Source organism: Mustelus asterias, chromosome 16 (assembly GCF_964213995.1).
Source record: "Mustelus asterias chromosome 16, sMusAst1.hap1.1, whole genome shotgun sequence".
NCBI lineage: Eukaryota > Metazoa > Chordata > Chondrichthyes > Carcharhiniformes > Triakidae > Mustelus > Mustelus asterias.
Window position 1 is genome coordinate 94,907,690 of NC_135816.1, and position 20,701 is coordinate 94,928,390.

General features: G+C 46.7%; 2 protein-coding genes across 7 annotated transcripts in view; one reads left to right on the forward strand and one right to left on the reverse strand.

Moving 5' to 3' along the window:
• Nucleotides 1-9,042, forward strand: part of LOC144505306 (uncharacterized) — a 65,298-nt gene extending 56,256 nt beyond the window's left edge. For all 6 annotated transcript variants that reach the window (XM_078231421.1, XM_078231419.1, XM_078231417.1 and 3 more), the window contains 2 exons: nt 5,357-5,456; nt 7,199-9,042. In XM_078231421.1, the coding sequence (XP_078087547.1) occupies nt 5,357-5,456; nt 7,199-7,412 (314 nt within the window). In that variant the 3' untranslated portion in view covers nt 7,413-9,042. The remainder of the gene's footprint in view (nt 1-5,356; nt 5,457-7,198) is intronic.
• A 7,809-nt stretch (nt 9,043-16,851) lies between these two features.
• On the reverse strand, nt 16,852-20,701 carry LOC144505307 (uncharacterized). The gene is made up of 2 exons (XM_078231423.1): nt 20,596-20,701; nt 16,852-18,668 (listed from the first exon to the last, which is right to left on the reverse strand). Exons 1-2 carry the CDS (start codon nt 20,667-20,669, stop codon nt 18,113-18,115), a joined length of 630 nt encoding a protein of 209 aa, XP_078087549.1. The 5' UTR covers nt 20,670-20,701; the 3' UTR covers nt 16,852-18,112.

Sequence of the window (20,701 nt, forward strand, 5' to 3'; positions counted from 1 at the left end):
AGGTAGAGGGGTGGGGGCGGTGAGGTTGATGGTCGTGAGCCACCAGCATGAAGCAGTGGCCGTGCTTTGTTGTGTGACTTGTGCCTGCAGTTGGTGTCAGACCCTGTTTTGCAGCTTTGCCTCAGGTCCTGTGTGCAGCTTTACATTTCAGAAACAAATCACCCAAGGCAAAACGCAAGTTCCACAGATTGTACTTTTATATGCATTAGTGAGTGGATGGCACAGTGGTTGGCACTGCTGCCTCACAGCGTCAAAGACCTGGGTTCAATTCCCGGCTTGGGTCATTGTCTGTGTGGAGTTTGTACGTTCTCCCAGTGTCTGCGTGGGTTTCTTCCCGGTGCTCCGGTGTCCTTCCACAATCTGAAAGACGTGCTAGTTAGGTGCATTGGCCGTGTTCAATTCTCCCTCAGTGTACCCGAACAGGCCCGGAGTGTGACGATTAGGGGATTTTTCACAGCCACTTCATTGCAGTGTGGATGTACTTGTGACACTAATAAATAAACTTAAACGAAATATACCCTAATGAACCCATAGCACCGTGTAGCGCAAGAGTTTCCCAGTTCAGTATATGCACAAGGAAGATGAAAACCAACTTGATCAATGAGTTCAACACTGTTAGCAAAGTAGCATTGTGATTATTTTACCAGACTAGCTATCCAGAGGCCTGACTTAATGATCAAGATACATAGCAGCAGGGGAAATCCAAATTTGGTTAATCAAAGAAATTTGGGTGAAAAAGCTATGATCAGTCAACATAGCACCTGTGCAATACCAGACTGATGTAATAGCTTATCTGGCTCAGCAAACATGAAGGAAGGAAATATGCTGCCCTGACCCAGTCTGATATATATGAGAGCCCAGGCTAGAGCAATCTGTTGACTCTTAACCGCCCTCTAAAGTGGCCCAGCAAGCTGCTCAGTTGTACAATCGCTGCAAGACCACTCATTGTGGCATTGGATTCAGACCTGAGAAAGGAAAACACGGGCTTGTCAACGCTGCAAGGTCTGTTCTAATTTACTGCTTATTTAGTGAGTAAAGGAGGAATCTGGATCCAGTCTTGTTTAAAGTATTCACCAAACCTAGAGAACAAAGGCACAGACTCCCTTTCCCTCCACCAACACAGGTAGAAACCAGCTCTTAGACAGAAGAAAATTTCCTGTAGCTTTTCCTAATTGATAGCAGCAGCTCCCATTTACAACTAGAGCTTGCACTTAATAATGACAGGATTACAACATTAACAAGGTCTCCCTCACTAACGTCTGGAGTCTTGTGCCAAAATTGGGAGTGCTGTCCCACAGAAAAGTCAAGCAACAGCCTGACATGGTGATGCTGTCCTCCAGCCAATGTCTTAGAAACCCCATCGTCATCCTGACCCATGAAGCATCACGGCATGCGGTCAGACGGGGCAAGGACGCTTCTTCTGCCCTCCTTCAGCTGAGGAATCAATGATCCTCCATGTTGACCATGGAAGAAGCACTGAGGGCAGAGAGGGTAGGGGACTTGAATGCCTATCACCAAGGGTGGCCCAGTAGCCCTGCTACTGACCAAGCTGACTGAGTCCTCAAGAATAGGGAAGAACTACATGAACTGATCCCTCACAATCTACAGCCTTGGTTCAAATATTACAGCTCTGGTCAAACATGGACAACAGAGGTGAGCTGAGAGTGACTGTCGTCAACACCAAAGCAGCATTTGACTGAGTGGTATCAAGGAGCCCGAGCAAAACTGGAGTCAATGGCAATTGGGGGGAAATCCTCTGGTTCGAGTCAAATCTGGCACAAAGGAAGGTAGTTGTGGTGGTTGGAGGTCAATCATCTCAGCTCCAGAATAGGGTAATGTCCGAGTCCCAACCATCTTCAGCTGCTTCATCAATGACCTTCCTTCCATCATAAGGTCAGAAGTGGGGATGTTTGCTGATGACTGCACAATGGTCATCTCCATGCATGACACCTCAGATATTGAAGCAGTTCATGTCCAAATGAAGCAAGACCTGGACGATATCCAGGTTGGGCTGACAAGTGGCAGGTAACATTCGCTGCAGACAAGTGCCAGGCAATGACATTCTCCAACAAGAGAAGATTTAACCATCGCCCATACTGTGGCTACCAGGGTAGGTCAGAGGCTATGAATCCTGCAGCGAGCAATTCATCTCCTGACTTACCTATCCACCGTCTGCAAGGCATACTTTCCACTTGCCTGGATGACTGTGCAGCTCCAAGAACACTGAAGAGGCTCAACACCATCCAGGACAAAGCAGCCTTCTTGATTGCTATCCCTTCCACGAACATTGAATCCTTCCATCACCACAAACAGTGTGTGTACCATTTACAAGATGCACTGACTATGATCTAGAAGGACAAGAGCAACGGATACCCGACTTGGAAATATATCACCGTTCATTCACTGTTGCTGGGACAAAATCCGAGAGTGACTACTGCATGGTCCTTGTGGAGATAAAGTCCTGTCTTGTGAGGACACTTTCATATCAGCACTGTCACCGTGCTACATGGGACAATACAGATTGAACCGCTCAAAACGCAGTGCCCATAAGGCACTGTGGGCAGCAGAATTGATAAAACCGTAATCCATTCTCTCACTGACATATCCTTCACTCTGCCATCGTGATCAAGCCAGGGGACCAGCCCTTATAAAATTAAGTGTGTAGCAAATGCCAGCTGCAGCATCAGGCATAATTAAAAATGAGCTGCTGAGGTATTAAGGTTACAGCGCAGGGTTATATGCATTCTAAAGATAGATAAACAGTCACATGATCAGATCCGATCAAAGCTCTTGAGTCCTGTCACGTCTGGTTGTGAATGGTGATCTACAATTAAGCTACCTCCTGAAAGAGACGATTCCACAAGTCTCCCTCCCCTCACCAATGGTGGAACTAAGCACGAGATGAAGCTGAAATACTCAAAGCCATCTTCAGCCAGAAGGGCCATGTGAATGTTCCATCTTGGCCTCCTCCCCACCCCCCATCATAGAATCCAGATATCGTTCCTTGGGTATGGTGACCAAAACTGCAGCACGACTTTAAAATGAAGTATTGCAGATGATGGAAAGTTCTCCTCTTGAAACATTCTGCCAATTTACCTTTTTGCAACTATCAGCACCTTCCATGGCCCTTAACGCTGCCATTTACACTTTCTCTGTCTTGTGTCCTCCACATCTTTATTGTAATCTCTCCTAGCTCCCACTGATCACTGACCTTTTTGTTCCTCTTATACAGCACATAATTCTTCATGTCGCCCTCTTTTTAACTCTGAATAGAGGCATCCATCCAGACTTGAAACATTAACTCTGTTTCTCTCTCTCTCCACAGATGCTGCCAGACCTGCTGAGTTTATCCAGCATTTTCTGTTTTTTATTGCAGCAAGACTTTTGTTACTCTTGGTGCTCCAGCTGCCCTGCAGTTAAGGCCTGCAAAGCATTAGCCTTCCCATCTGGACCTGTGCAGTTGTGGTCTCCTGACTTGGGGAAGAATACACTTGAAAGGAACTAGTTCAGAGAAGGTTCACTAAGCTGATTGCGCGGATGAAGGCATGTCCTTTGGGGAAGGTTAGCACGATACTAATTTGAGTTCAGAAGAGTGAGAGGTGATCTTATTGAAACCTATAAGACTCTGAGGGGTTTCGGAAGGGTTGTTGCGAAATGTTTCACCTCTTCTTAGAGTAATCTAGAACTAGGCGTGGAGTTTGAAGTAAGGGCTCTTCCAGTTAAAACGGGAGATGAGGTGAATTGCTTCTGAGGGTCTTAATCTGCGGAATTCTCTTCCCCAGAGAGCAGTGTTGACTATGTCATTTAGGGCTGACTTAGATATTTGATTGACAAGGGAGTTGAGGGTTTTGGAGAACATAGAGAAACTGTAGTTAAGACCACAATCAGATTAACTGATATTATTGAATGGTGGAGTGGGCAAGATAGGCCAAATGGCCTACTTCTGTTTCTGATAATCAAACTGATTTGATTTGATTTATTATTGTCACATGTATTAGTATACAGTGAAAGGTATTGTTTCTTGCGCACTATACAGACAAGGCCTACCGTACAAAGAAAAAGAAATCAGCGGGTGCAGAATGTAGTGTTACAGACATAGCTAAGATATAGAAAAAGATTAACTTAATACGGGGGTAGGTCCATTCAGAAGTCTGATGGCAGCAGGGAAGATGTTCTTGAGTCAGTTGGCACATGACCTCAGACTTTTGTATCTTTTTCTCGACAGAAGAAGGTGGAAGAGAGAATGTTCGGGGTGCTTGATTATGTTGGCTGCTTTTCCGAGGCAGTGGGAAGTGTAGACAGAGTCAACAGATGGGAGGCTGGTTTGCATGATGGACTAGGCTTCGTTCATGACCCTTTGTAGTTTCTTGCAGTCTTCGATAGAGTAGGAGCCATAACAAGCTGTGATAGTTATTGTACCTACACGTTCACTGTTTTTCTTGTACAAAGACATCGAAATCTCTGTGAACACCAACATTTAGGAGTTTCTCACAATGTAGTTTTTCTATTCTTCCTACAATTCCCCACAATTATACTCCATCGGCCACCTTCTTGTTTCCTCACTTAATCTGTCTACATCTGAGTCTTCTCATCTCCTCACATGTTGTGTAATTCCCACCCCCCCCCCCCCCCCACCCCTCCCCTCCTCCACCCACCCAGCTTCATATCGTCAGCAAATCTGGATAAAAGTACTGCAACTTGTTTAGCTTTCAAAGACTTGTTCTGCGACGAACACAATCTGGTACCACCTTTCTGCCATTATTGGTACCTTCTTTATCCTTTAATGCTACCATGACCATTCCCTTTGTCTTGTGTCCATGACATCATTGTCAATCTGTCCTCAGCTCTGACTGATCCCTGACCTTTTCTGCTGCAGTCTCCCCCCCCCCCCCCATCCCCCAACTATCTCACCTATCACATTGCTACCTTTTTCATCTCAGAAGTCATCCAGACTCAAAACGTTAGCTCTGTTCCTCTATCCACTGATGCTATCAGACCTGCTGAGTCTTTCCAGCATTTTTGGTTTTTATTTCAGATTTCCAGCATCCGCAGCATTTTGGTTTTACTATGTTGCACAAAATGTTCCCTGTCCCTTCGTCCAACTCGTTGATTTGGAATGGAGTGCACAAATTCTTGTGGCATTTTGCTAGTCACAACATACGAATTTGGAAGTGACACATTGATCTGACTATTTGTTTTGTCCTTGAACCAATCCTCTATCTGTGCTAATTGATTGTACCCAGCTCCATGGGCCCTTGTGCAATGACTTTTTGTGTATTTCTCCCTGTGTCTATGTGTCCCTGCCTGTCTCTATCGCACCTCTTGGTCCTAATCATGCTCTCTTTATGCCGGACAGATCAGAGGGATTATATTTGTGAGTACTGCGCCCGTGCCTTCAAGAGTTCTCACAATTTGGCTGTTCACAGGATGATCCACACTGGAGAGAAGCCACTACAGTACGTATCATGGACTATTCGATATTTAGAGGCCAGAGGTGCCTCTCTAACTCTCCCAGTTTCTTAACCCTCACGAGATTGTCTTACCATTCTGAACATGCCACTGCCCCTTCTTGCTCAGTTCCCCTTTCGCCTGTCCCACGGCCCCCTCCTCATCCCTCCCCCCCCCCCCCCCCCACCTGTCCCCCCTCTCCTCACACCACTCACTGTTTTCCCCCCACATGGCCCCCTCCCGTCTGTCCCTCTCCTCCACCAATGGTCCCCTGCCCCCATGGCTCCCTCTCGCCAATCTCCTCACCCACCCATAGTCCCCTCTGTCCTGTCCCCACTTGCCGGTGCACACTTCCCCACAGCCCCCTATACCTCTCGGCTTCCCATCGCCAGAGCCCATGTGTCCTGCCTTTTTGCGGCCTCTCTCTCTTTCTTCCAACTCCTAACAAACTCCTGCCATCCTCTCCATTTCATCGTAGAAACTTCCCTGCTGTCCTATAGCCGCCTTGCCACAGCTTTCTCCCCCTTATTTCTCCCTCCCTCTGCTCCCTGCTCCCCGCCCATGTGCTCAGCCCTTTCCCCATCGTGATCAGCATGTAAAATTAAAACAAATGGGATTGGTGGTGGTGCATTGAGAGGGATAGGGAACCGGTTGAGAGAAAGGAACCAAAGACGAGGAATAAACTGGTCTTTTTCTAAGTGACAGGGAGGGATTGGTATCGGTGCTAGGACCCCAGCTATTCACTATATATATTAATGATTTTGATGAGGGAACTAAATATAATATCTCCAAATTTGCAGATGGCACAAAGCTGGGTGGGAAGGTCAGCTATGAGGAGGATGCAGAGATCCTTTAGCATGATTTGGACAAGTTGAGTGAGTGGGCAAATGATTGGCAGATGCAGTATGATGTGAATAAATGTGAGGTTGTTCACTTTGGTAGCAAAAACAGGAAGGCAGACCTGAATGGCTATAAATTAAGAGAGGGCAATGTGCAACGAGATCTGGCTGTTTTCGTACACCAGTCACTGAAGGTAAGCATGCAGGTGCAGAAGGCAGTAAAGAAGGCAAATTGAATGTTGGCCGCCTTAGCGAGAGGATTCGAGTACAGGAGCAGAGATGTCTTGTTGCAATTATACAGGGCCTTGGTGAGGCCATAGCCGGAATATTGTGTGCAGTTTTGGTGTCATTCTCTGAGGAAGAATGTTCTTGCTTTAGAGGGAGTGCAGTGAATTTTTACCAGACTAATTCCTGGGATGGCAGGACTGACGTGAGGAGAGATTGATCCAGTTCGGATATTATTTACTGGAGTTCAGAAGAATGAGGGGGGATCTTATAGAAACCTATAATATTCTAACAGGACTAGACGGGAGATGCAGGAAAGATGTTCCAGATGGTGGGGGGTGTCCAGAACCAGTGGTCACAGTCTGAGGATACGGAGTAAACCTTTTAGGACTGAGATTTGGAGGAACTTCTTTACCCAGAGAGTGGTAAGCCTGTGGAATTCGCTGTTACACAATGCAGTTGAGGCCAAAATGTTATATGTTTTCAAGAAGGAGTTAGACATAATTCTTGGGGCGAAGGGGATAAAAGGATATGGGGGGAAGGCTATCCAGTATTCGCGAGCTATTCCGTTGGATGATCAGCCATGATCATCATGAATGGTGGAACAGACTCGAAGGGCCAAATGGCTATTATTTACTATGTTTCGATATAACACTGACCTCTGCTCGCTCCATGTCTCTCTTCAGGTGTGAGATCTGCGGCTTTACCTGCCGACAGAAGGCCTCCCTGAACTGGCACATGAAGAAACACGATGCTGACGCTAACTACCAGTTCTCCTGCAACGTGTGTGGGAAGAAGTTTGAGAAGAAGGACAGTGTGGTGGCGCATAAGAGCAAGAGCCACCCAGAGCTGGTCATCGCTGAGGCGCTGGCAGAGAGTGCCGAGGTTGTGCAGTCCTAGAGACCCTCCCAGTGCACCCGAGACAGACTTGTGCCATGCGGAACCTCCCCATCCCTTCCCCTCAGTGCCGGAGTGAGGAGGAGGAGGTATTGGCGATGGAGGGAGAGACAGAGAAAGCAAGAGACTCTCCTCATTTCAACTGGTGTATGCATGTGGAGTGGAGGAGCGACATCTTCAATCAAGCCCACTCTCCCTTCTCCTGCCCTAACCATCGCTCGGATTGTACCCCCGCCCCTCCACTGTGCCCACAAGGCGAGACCCACCAGCCAAGTCACAGTCATGTTGGGGAATCCTGCAAACTGTTAATGGACCTGGGCAGGGTGCAGGGGGGGGAAAGTTTATCACTGCATTCACAAGGCAGCTCATTGATTGCCAGAAGCATCAACTGAGTGCTGCACCACATGGTGGTATGTATGTGTGTGTGTGTGTGTATATGTGTATGTGTGTGTCTTGTGTTAATCTAGAGGGAAGGCATCTTGTGTACAATCTGAATTAGGTTGGGGTGGAAGATCGTGAGTGGGGGAAGATCAGCGTGGTTTCTGTCCAGGCCCCTGCATTGGACAGAGAAAGGAAATCAGCCAGGATTGGTGTGCTGGATCAACGGCCAGTGCCAGCCTGGATTATAGAGAGGGGATGAGAGCTGGGGATTTCTGAGAGAGTCAAGTTCAGAGGAGGAAGGTTGTTCTAGTTGGTTTCTTCTCCATTTCCCCCGATTGATGGGACAGTAAGTGGGTGGTTCGGAGGCAGCTGCATCACAGCGAGGAGGGAAAGGGGCATTTCATCCAAGCTTCATGCAACATTTCATCCTGTCGTCTCAACACTATGGAAAGTGTAGGATCTGATTGCCCTTGGAAGTTGTGTTGGCTCCAAAATTCAATGCATTGGGAGGATTAAAATAAGAGCACCACACGTCGCTCTCCACTCGCCTGGAAGAAAGCAGTGACATGGCGACCAGGGGCAATGAGAGTACCAGCGCTTGCGGGAATGCATGTTCCCTTATGCATGGCAGTGGTGGGAATGGGAGTGGCGAGCGTGTCTTTATACATAGGTGAGGGTGTACATAGGACTGAGTTTGAGTATGGGACTGAACCTCTGGCACAAGTGGATCTGGATATCCGCGCACATTTGCGTGGGCTTATCAATGAATGGGTGTGATCTCCAGTTGCAGTCATGCACCAGTAAATGTGAATGTAGACATGGGACTGAGAGCACGTGGGGGTGCCCACATACACAGGTTTGTGCAAGACGGTAAGTGTGATTTGCTGCACGAGGTGGGGTGTGTGTGTCTGGGTGTGTGAATGCGCAAAGATGTATCTGAGCACGTGTGTGAGTGTGCACAAAAGGGTGGGTATGTGTGTGTCTTTGTTCCTTACAGTTGTGCTGTGCTGGATCAGAGGTCTCTCTGCTCCTGATGGTGTAAATACCTGTAGTCAGACCCTGTCAGAAGGCATTGATGGCTGTAGTTGGATTTATACTGAGCGGGAAATCACACGGGGGTTTTTGTTACAGTTTAAAGTTATGGATTGCATAGACGAAAACCATTAGACTCCACTGTGAGCGCTGTTTAGTAGAAATAAATCTGTATAATTAACTATTAAAAAAAGAGCAATAAACACAGTATTTTCTTCCATTGTGTTGTCTTTTTACGGGTTCCACTGCATCTATGTGCCTCATTTGTGTGTCTGCCTGTACTCCACACTTGTGTTTTTGTTATGTTTGACTATATTTTTTGCCTGTGGCTGTGCTTCTGTATGTCTGACTACACAATCTGCCTGTATCTGCTCCTTGGGTGTCCAACTGTTGCCCGGCAGTATTCTTCAAGAATATGTGTTCACTGTCTGCCCATTCTCTGCAGTCTTTTTGTCTTTACATGTCATTGCCATGTATGACTGTGTGTTATCTGCATGTGTCTGTATTACCTGTGTAGCTGCTTGAAGTCTCTGCATTTGTGTTCTGTGTATCTATGCCGGTAGTCTCTACGTGTGTTATTTTGTGTCTGATAGACCTTCAGCACCTGCCTGTGTTCTCTTAACTCTCTATCTGTAATCTCTGTATATGTCTCTGTTCCTTGTTTGTCTGCATGTCTTTTTCCATCTACCTGTACCCTGCATGTCTGTGTCTGCTTGTGCTGCCCGCATGTCTGTTCAATGTGTGTGCCTGTACATTCTGCATCTCCATTGTGTCTACCTGTACGTTCCACCTATGTCTGTATTCTCTGTGCTCTCTTCTTGCTCCCAGCATGTATCCCTTGTGTGTCTGCTTGGGATCTCTGCATTTGTGTGTGTTCTGTGTCTGTCTTTTCTGAATTTGTCCCTGAAGTCGCAATATTTGTCTCTGATCCCTCAGTGCCTGCAACTTATCTGTACTTTGCATGTCTTAATTTGCATATGTCTGCATGTTGTCTCTGCCTGTGTTTCTCCTGTGCTTCTGTTCTGTGGACTCTATTTGTTGCGTGTCTGTTTTGTACACACTACCTGTATTCTCTGCATGTGTCCATTGTTCTCTGTCTATGCTGTTCGTCATTATGCTGTGCCTGCCTGTATTCTGCGTGTGTTTGGTGTTCCACGTAATCGCTACCTGTACTTTCTGTTCTGGTATGCTCTGCCTGGCGCGAATCCTGTGCCTTTGTCCCGTGTGCGCCTGTAGATTCTATTCATCTCCATGTTCTCCATCTGTCTGGATACTCCACATATGTCTTTGTGGGCTGTCCACATGTGTACATGATCTCTGTCTTCCTATAATTTCGGTTCTTTGTACACTCTGCATTTGTGTATTTTTTTGCATGTGCTTCCCATGTTTGGATTTTATCTGTTTCAGCATAGTTACAGGCTGCAGTTCTTTGTGCCCATGTTTGTAATTGAAAGACATGGCAGATAAATTAGTTTTTTTGGAGATTGGCCAGTCCTGAAGTTCCATACAATGCTGCTATTGAAGAATAGTTTTACACACAGCTGAACTCAACCTTCCTGCACCCTTTCCCTTCCATCCCCTTTGTGAGTTGCTGATCTCACTTCACTTCTACACTGTCCAAGTTGTTGTAGCCTTGGCCTCCTGGACCCTTGAACCACTCTCTGCACCAGTCACCATCGAGGTGCTCTTGACTTAATGTGGTGATCCCCAAGTTGCTCAGGAAGCTTGAATGTTCAGGTGAGTGAGGCATAGAGTGGGTTTTGAGTCTTGGAGTAATGAAGGAAATATGAATGTAAACAATGGCTTATTGGGCCCAAACATGGGACCCGTGACCACCACATGCCGAATCTGCACATAATCCTTTTGTGGACACATTTCTGACTGTTTTTAAACTTTCAATTGTAGATTTTTTTCAAAAAATAAAGAAATCTCAAATATAATGAAGTATGGAAATAGATTATTTATGAACTTCAAAACTATTTCAATGGTTACAGTTTCCTTTTCAGGTGAGATGCTAAACCCCTGCCCACTCAGCTAAACATAAAAAAAAACCTCTGGCAGTATTTAAGTTTAGAGCAGGGAGGTTCTCCTTGATGCCTTAGCCAACGTTCATCCTGGTTGATGAATCCTGGTGTGCAGAAATTGGCTGCCGTCTTTGACACACAGATCTGTTTATAGTATGTCCCTTTTCCTGACTCTGCTCCATCTGTGTCTCACTCACGGTAATTTGTGTGTATTTTTGCCATTTGTTTATGTGCAACAGCTCACCCTGCCTGCCTCAGTCTTTTTGCCTTTTCTGTGTACATGATATTGTCTCTTTTTTTCCTGTGGGCGTGATTCTCTACCCTTTCTACATGTGCCTGAGGCATTTGACTTGCTATGTGCCTCAAGTCTTGTGGACGTAGGGCCTAATGATTTCATTGCATTTGTCGTTCTAAACTAACCTAGTTGTTTCAATGATCTGTGGGCCACACTGTGGCACAGTGGTTAGCACCGCTGCCTCACAGCGCCAGGGACCCAGATTCAATTCCAGTCTTGGGTGACTTTGGAGTTTGCACATTCTGCCTGTGGGTTTCCTCTGGCTGCTGCAGTTTACTCCCACAATCCAAAGAAGTGCAAGTTAGGTGGATTGGCTATGCTAAATTCCCCTTTTAATGTCCAAAGATAAGTTGGATAGATGATGGAATTATGGGGATAGGGTAGGTGGTTGGGCCTGGCTAAGATGCACTTTTGGAGAGTTGGTGCAGACTTGATGAGCCAAATGGCCGCCTCCTGCACTGTAGGAATTCTATGATTCTATAATCTCGTATGGAATGATACAAGGACTGCAGGAACTAGAAAGTACACATCTGTTGTTGCTTCTCCCCACATTCTAAAATGTGTAATTGTCCATTTTGAAAGAAAGCATTAAAAATAGACATATCATTAAATGGTGAGAGATTACAAAGCTCTAAATTTCAGTGGGATCTGAGTGTCATAGTATATGAATCACAAAAGGTAGTGTTCAGGTACAGTAAGTAATTAGGAAAGCTAGTGGAATGTTAATTATTGCAAGGAGAAATGAACAAAGTGTAGGGAGATTATGCTTTAAGCTTCATTTGTACAGGGCACTAGTGAGATCACATTTGGAGTATTGTGTACAGTCTTGATCACCTTATTTAAGAACGGATGTGAATGCATTGGAAGCAGTTCAGTGAAGGTTTACCAGACTAATACTTGGAATGGGCGGGTTGTCTTATGAAGAAAGGTTGGAAGGCTGGGCTTGTTTCCACTAGAAGAGTGAAAGGTGACTTGGTTGAAACATAAAAGATCCTGAGGGGTCTTGAAGGAATGTGGAGATGATGTTTCCTCTGGTGGAAGAATCTAGAACGAGGAGCCACTACTTAAAAATAAGGGTCGCTCATTTAAAAGGGTGATGAGGCAAAGTCTTTCACTGAGGGTTGCGAACTTTGGAACTTTCTTCCTGAAAAGGGCAGAACAGTGGTCAGCACTGCTGCCTCACAGCGCCAGGGACCCAGGTTCAATTCCAGCCTTGGGTGACTATGTGGAGTTTGCAAGTTCTCCCCGTGTCTACATGGGTTTCTTTCGGATGCTCTGGCTTCCTCCCACAATGTGGAGATGCCAGCGTTGGACTGGGGTGAACACAGTAAGAAGTCTCACAACACCAGGTTAAAGTCCAACAGGTTTATTTCCTCCCACAATCCAAAAAAAATGTGCAGGTTAGGTGGATTGGCCATGGTAAATTGCAATTTAGTCAGGGGATTAGCAGGGGTAAATACGTGGGGTTATGGAGATAGAGGCTGAGTGGGATTGGGCCAAATGGCCACCTCCTGCATTGTAGGGATTCTATGAAAAGGCACTGGAAGCAGATTCTTTGAATATTTTTAAGGCAGAAGTGGACAGATTATTGGTAAGTAAGGGGACGATAGATTATCGGGGCCAGCTGGTGATGCAGATTTGAGGTTACTATCCGATCAGCTATGATCGTTTTAAATAGCACACAAGGCTAGGGGGATTCAATGGCCAACTGCTCCTTGTTGATGTGTTCGTATGTAATCCCAACTCTTTTTCTCCTTACAATACATTAATTCTCTATTTCCTTTCTCTGCAAGGCCATGGAAATATTTATCTTCTAATTCTTGAAACTTCCCCTTCAGTTTTCTTTCTTGGACATTCCTCATCAGCACTTTTTATTTGTCGTTGAATCAAGTTCTTAACATATTATTCTTGATCCTTCATTTCCTGGCCACTCCTGGTATCCTTCAAGTAACTTGTCTCGCTTTTAGAACTCTTTTCTTTCCTCTTTGAATACTCAAGTCTGCATATGGATAATGGGGTAACCGTACCTTCATATACACTTACCGCAGGGCAGGGACGAGGAACATTACTCATAGAAACCCCACAGTGCAGAAGGACGCCATTCGGCCCATCGAGTCTGCACCGACCACAATCCCACCCAGGCCCTACCCCCACATATTTACCCGCTAATCCCTCTAACCTACGCATCTTAGGACTCTAAGGGGCAATTTTAGCATGGCCAATCAACCTAACCCGCACATCTTTAAACCGTGGGAGGAAACCGGAGTACCTAGAGGAAACCCACGCAGACACGAGGAGAATGTGCAAACTCCACACATAGTGACCCAAGCCGGGAATCGAACCCGGGACCCTGGAGCTCTGAAGCAGCAGTGCTAACCACTGCGCTACCGTGCCGCCCTTGGTGATTAATTAGGTGAAGTTGGAATTGTTCTCCACAGACTAGACAAAATTAAGTGGTGACCTAATCAGGATTTTGTTTTTCTTTAATACATATTTGTTCTTGCGATAAGACTGTCACTGGCATGGTTAGCATTTTTTTGCCCCATTCCTACTTGCCCTACACATTCTTGACCTTCTGTAGGCCATATTGTATAGCTACTCCCCTTATGTATCCTTTGCATTGTGATGCCTGGTTTGCCATGAATACTGGACTTTACAAGTTGCTAAAATTATCCCTTTAATTATGTTGAAACAAAGAGTTCAGAAAAGAGGGATCAGCACAGAAACATGTCCATGTGAACTGGTTGCTACAGGGAGAAAATCAAAAACAAACCTATTGAAATGTATTAACAACCAAGCAGGATGCTGGTGAGTCTTCACTTTCTGTTCGAAAGAAAATGAAAAAGAACAAATGGGGTCCTTGCAGATTGAAGCGATGGGGGTTATTGAGGTGACTCTTCACGGTGAAAATTTGATTCAGGAAACTCGGGCTGGGTGGAAGAATTTTAGGACATGGGGAAGTTTTCACCAAGCGTGCCAGGCAGAAGTAATTCTTCGAGAGAGCTTGAGGAATGCTTTGCAACTGTTCCTGCAATGCAGTATAAATGCTAGAAGTGTGCACAGTGAGAAGGGTTGCACGACATGTCTTTTCATTGTGTTAATTAGGTATTATAAAAGTACCTTTTTTTCAGTTTGATGCATCACTTCCCTGTTAATTCATCTTTGCTCAACGTTAGTTTTAATTTAAAAGTTTTTAAGAAAGTGAAATTTTGTCCAACAGTTTAATTCAGTTGCCCATTTCAGAAATTCACCTTTATCAGTCTCTACAAGACATGCTACAATGTGTTCTTATCTCTTGTGGCATCTAGTTTTATTTGTATAATGGTTCCTGTATTCATTTCTCATATCAGGTTCTACATTTACAATGAACTTAAATGTTTTTTATTAAACTCAATTCCAGAGCGATATCCATTGCTCAGTTCTGTATTGTTTCTTAACATCCATTATTTGTCCTGCAATTCGTAATGTTTTACATCGATGTTGTTCTGTTCCATGAGTTATTGAAATTATCATGTTTTTCTCCACATCATCACACTGCTAATTCCTGAAATCGGGCTATTTTTGAATATGGTCACATCTCAAGATTGTCCTTTTATATGTTTATTTTCAAACATCCCTCGCATTCTCAATTTCAGTGATAGCAAAACCAAAAGCACTGGCAAGTGGCTTAGTTAATACATTTTGGAATGTACTGCCTAAAAGGGTGATGGGAGCAGATTCAGTCGGGAATTGGAGAAATGCTTAAAGGGGAAACATTTGCAGGGTTGACCAAAAAAGCAGGCAAGTGTGACTAATTGAATAGCTCCACCAAAGATCCAGCAGACCATAATAGGAACAGAAGTAGGCTGTTCAGACCTGCTCTGCTATTTAATAAGGTCATAGCTGATCTAACACTCAATAAATCCATGTTCCTGCATTCTCTTCATAACCCTTAATTCCCCTACTGATTAAAAACCTCTCTACCTCAACCTCTTCCTGGGGTAAACAATTCAGGTGATTCACCGCTCTTTGAGAGAAGAAATTCTTAAATCTGACTTGAACGAGAACCCCCTGATTCTATGACTACAGCCTCTGGTCCTACAGGCACCTATGAGTGGAAACATCCTCCCAACGTTTACCCTGACTAACTCCTTAATCATATATGTTTCAATCATATCACTGATTCTTCTGAACTCCAAGGAGCACAGACCCAATTTGTTTAATCTTTCCTCATGGGACAGTCCCTCCATACCCAGGATCATTTCAGCAGACCTCCTCTATAATGCCCCAAATGATAACATCTTTCCAGGTGGGCTGTATAACCATATATTCTCTGATATGGTTTGTGAAGGATCTATTTTAACTTGGGCCAATATCTTCCGTTCTCCAGAAGATTGTACCCAGAGATTGCCTGTGTGTTTGAATGCAAAAGATTCCATGGTGTTGTTCCAAAGAGCAAATGAGTTATCGCTGTTGTCCTGACTAATATCTTACCACTCATTCAGCCTAACTAACACATTGACTAACCCTTGTCACATTGGTGGTTGTGCAAGTTCGACTATACCTGATGTGCACCTATAAAAGTTACTGCACTTGAATAAACACTTCATCACCTACAATTTCAAAGAGTTTAGGTGTGAAAGCATTATATGTATATTAAGTTGTATTTTAAATCTCCTCTGAACCTTGACATGGTTGTGAAAGTGTGGGGCCTAGAATTGAACACAGCCTCTGCCTTAGAGTGGCTTAGTATCACTTATGTACAGCATATGCCTCAATGTATGAAGCCTGAATAACTTCTTAATAGGCACTGGGACAGGGAGGAAGGGAGAGAGAGAGAGAGTCAAGAATGAACAAACAAGGGAGAGGGCGGTAGAGATGGGGAGGGTGAAAGACAATAGAGGGAGGGGAAGGGGAGAAGGGAGGGATGACAGAGGAAAGGGAAGGAGCGAGGGAAAGAGACAGGTTTGGGTGAGGCAGGGGAAGGGGCAAGAGAGGAGGAAGGTGGGTTTGGAGACAGACATGACAGGAGTCAAAGCAAGTTAAGCTGAGAGAGGTGATTTGAGTGGAGAGAAAAGAGGAGACACAGAAAGGTGAAGGGATCGGTCAGACCGAAAGGTGAGCAGGGATGACAGGCAGACCCAGAGCTGAGGGAGCAGTGAAAAAAAGGGTCAGAGGGGAGGAACTAGATAGGAAGAGAAGGGAGGAGAGAGAGAGAGAGGGATTACAGGCCAATGGAGGGAGAAAGGGAAGACTGAATGATGTTATAGCAGGGAAGAAAGAGGGAGAATATGGAGACAAGGAGGGAGACAAAAGGACGGAATTAGGAGAACAGAGAAGGAAAGAAAAGGGAGGTGAGGGAGAGGATGTGGTTGGGGAAAAGCGTGTCAAACAGAGAGAGGCAGAAAAGGGAGGGAAACAGCGAAGGGAAAGGGATAGGACATGCAAACAAGAGAAGCGGCAGCAGGAGAGAGAGAGAGATATAGGAGTGTTTCTTGTCGGTTAACCAAATAAATGAAATCAACAATGAGGAATAAATTAAAAAGCCGCCCCATAAAGGAATACTGCATAAATGTAAACAGAATATCAAAGGAAACTTAAAACATCAAAAGAAAATGCAATTAAAGGATTTGATAACATGCCCCAGTCTCTCTCTTCCCCCCTCCCCACCCGTCCCCACTAGGCACAGAAGAGATAGACAGATGAGGGAAACAGAATCAGTCCCACGGATCAGTTTCATTAATTCATCAGTTTATTCAGTCAGAACAAGAGAGGTAAATAAATTATAGAGAGGCAAATAAAGGCCCTTACCATAGAGGGTATCCAGGTTAACACAGTCAGGAATGGAGCAGCCTCAGCTCGCTCCTGTGGACTGGGAACAGTCAGGATACAATGGTCAACCTGAACACGGCAGCCGAGATGTGAAGCAGCAGCCGGCTGTTCCACCAGGAAGAGCCTTACACACATGGCCAGCACGGAGACCTTGGCCAATGCTGAAATCCACAACCCTCCAACCACTCCCCAATTCTCACCCTTCCTCCAAGTGGCAGAGATTAACCTCACTGTATCCTGGCCTCTTCACTCCTTCCCTGGACTCTGCAGAGGCAGGTGGATGGGAACCCAAAGCCTTATTGCATAGCGAGGCTCACTGGGAGTCCCACCCGCCCAAGTATGTTACTCTTCAGGGGTGGAGAAGGACAAGATTCCAGAGCAAGAGGCCAACTGATTCCAGGTCCTCACAGACATGGGAGCTCGGGTCAAATGGCCCACTGCTGTCAATGGCATTCATGGACCTCACCCAGACTCCTGTTACATGGGGGTGGGGATCTCCTGATGTTGGGCCAGGATTGGTAACCCAGTGGATGTCTGCCTGAAGAGCAGGCCACATCTCTCCTTGAGTCTCTTCTAATATGCTAACACTCCTAACATTGGGCCTGAATGAGTAGGCCAGACCCAACCTCGTACTGGGCTTGATCCGAGTACACTGGGCCTCCACTGGCACTGGGTTGGTCCAGTAGGCCAGGCCAGGCCAGGCCCCTCCTCGTACTGGGCGTGTTATGGTTGGCTGGTTCTTTCCTGGGACTGGATATATAAAAGCAGGCTGGGTCTGTCCAGGCACTGGGCCTGTTCCAATAGGCTGGGGCCCTCCTAATTCAGGTTTCTGGCACTGGGCCTGTTCTGATGTGCTGGGACCCACCCCCATCTCTAGACCTGTTCCAGTGGGCTTGAAGTTCTCCTGGTACTGGGCCTGGTTCAGAAGGCCAGTGCTATCCTGACCCTGGGTTTTACAGTACGTGGGTGCCTCCTCGTTCCGGATCTGTTACAGTACGTGGGGCCCTCCTAGTTCTGGATCAGCTACAGTAGGCTGGGGCCCTGCTGGCACAGGGTTTGTCAAAAATAGGCTTATGGTGCTGAGCCTGTTACAGTGGGCCAGATCCCTCTGAACACTGGGCATGCTACAGGAGGCTGGATCGCTCATGATGCTGAGCCTGCTACAGCAGGCCGGGCCCCTCCTTGGCTCGCTGGGCCTGGTAGTTTTTCAAGCTTCTCTTGGGGGGGATGAGAGTGGGCCCCAGGCCTGGCCTCTTCTTGCTGCTCTTGGGCCGTGAGTCCTCTCCGCCACCATTCTCCTGGGGGCTCAACTCCGGCGGAGGGTTGAGGGCGCCTGACTCGGGATCGTAGGTCGGCAAGTCACTGTCGTGGGCGAACTTGCAGTTGCTCCCGTAGCGACAGCGGCCGTCCTTGCGGTAAGCCAGGCAGATCTTACGACCGCCGAACTCCTCGGTCCTGACACGAGCCGTCAGCCTCACGTGCTTCTCCAGCAGGCTCAGCCGCTCGCGCCGCTCCTGGGCAAAGGGGTTGGTAAAGACTCCTGCCATTGGCTGGCTCCGGCCTCCCTCCAGCACTGGGGGCGGAAGCTTGAGGAGGGCTGAGGCATCTGGGGGTTCCCCCATCAATTTCTCCTTGGGGCTGATATCGCTGGGCTCATCCTCACTCTCAGACTCCACTGCCAGCCGTCCCTTTACTCCGGAAGTTGTGCTCAAGATCCTGCGATTAAAACAAAAGACAAAGAAAATAGTTCGAACACAAATGTTACTCCCACCATCGAGGGCACTGTCCCCTTAAATCAGGGACAGTGGCACAATGGTTAGCACTGCTGCCTCTCAGGGCCAGGGACCCAGGTTTGATTCCTGGCTTGGGTCACTGTCTGCGTGGAGCCTGCACATTCTCTGTGTCTGCGTGGGTTTCCTTCAGTGCTCCGGTTTTCTCCCACAGTCTGAGAGATGTGCTGGCTAGGTGAATTTGTCATGCTATATTCTCCCTCGGTGTACCTGAACAGGCACCGGAGTGTGATGACCAAGGGATTTTCACAGTAACTTCATTGCAGTGTTAATGTAAACCTACTTGTGACACTAATAAATAAAAAACTTAAACTTAAGACAGGCAAGTTCTCAACGTTTATCCGTCAACTAACATCGGAAGCAATCAACCAATACAAAATACTACAGGTGCTAGAAATTCAAAATAAAAAACTCAACACAGCAGCTCAGATAAGGACATGCCAGAAACTTCAGCCCTTGTTCTCTCTTTCTCACACGTAGCAGATGGATTGCTGAGTATTTGCAATATTCCCTGTTCATTACGAATTGCAGTTTTTGGGATCTTGCTGCTTTCACTGATGCAGTTTCCTATGTTTCCTGCATTCTCTCATGGCATTTTAGCATCACTGGCAGAGCCAGCATTTCTTGCCCACCTCTAATTGCCCTTGAACTGAGTGGTAAGCGTCACCCACATTGCTGTGGGTCTGGATTCACATGTAGGCCAGAGCAATTAAAGGCAGTGCATTAGTGAACCAGATAAGAGTTTTACGATAATTGATTATAGTTTTGTGTAACCGTTACTGAGACTTTCAATTCCAAATGTCTTAATTTAATTCAAATTCCACCAGCTGCTGTGCTGGGATTTCAACTCATGTATCCAGAGCATTAGTGTGGGCCTCCGGATGACTAGTCCAGTGACAATACAACTGTGGCATAATCGCCCCACAGCCAAACCCCTTGAAATGTCTAACAAAGAGAAAATTCTCCTCTCAGGGACTCATGAGAGGGAGAGGAAAACTGTGTCTTGGTGGTAATGTCACTGGGCTAGTAACCCACAGGGTTAGACAAATGCTCTGGAGGCGTGGGTTCAGATCTCACCAGGGCAACTTAAATTCAATTAATAAAATCTGCAATGAACAGCTCATGCTACTTAATGGCTCAGGGTTATGAAAACCATTCACTAATGCCTCTTTAGGGAAGGAAATCCTTACCCCAGTCTGACCGACATGTCCGACTCCAGATCAACACAGATGCTCCCTTCCCCTACACTCTCCCAACCTCACCCCACCATCTCCACACCCCTGCTCTCTCCCACCATCCCCAATCTTTCTCCCTCCTCCCCAGCTCTACTCCTGCCGCACTTTCCCCGACCCACAATCTCTCTTTCCCCCAGTCTGCACCCCACATTCCATGGTGCCGGTCTCTGCACATCCACTTTCTCTCCCTCCACAGAAGGGGAGGCCATTCAAACCATCGAACCTGCATTGGCAACAATCTCACCCAGGCCCTATCTCCGTAACCCCATGTATTTACCCTGCTAATCCCCTGACACTGAGGGGTAATTTAGCATGGTCAATCCATCTAACCTGCACATATCTGGACTGTGGGAAGAAACCGGAGCACCCGGAGGGAACCCACGCAGACACGGGGAGAATGTGCAAACTCCACACAGACAGTGACCCGAGGCCGGGAGCTGAACCCGGGTCCCTGGCGCTGTGAGGCAGCAGTGCGAACCACTGTGCCACCGCTCCCTTCTCTTTCTCCCCTTTCCCCCAATCCAACCCCATTCTCTCCTCCACTAAACGCTCTCCGCGCCCTCTTACCCCTGCACCCCCCGCCCCGCTCTCTCTCTCTCTCCCCCCGTCTCCGCCGACCTGGTCTCGGTGCTCCCGCTCTCTGTTTCTCCTTCACTCTCGGACGAGCTGTAATCCGCCACCAGCGCCGCCATCTTCCCTCTGGAGCTTCGCTTTCAGCGCCGCC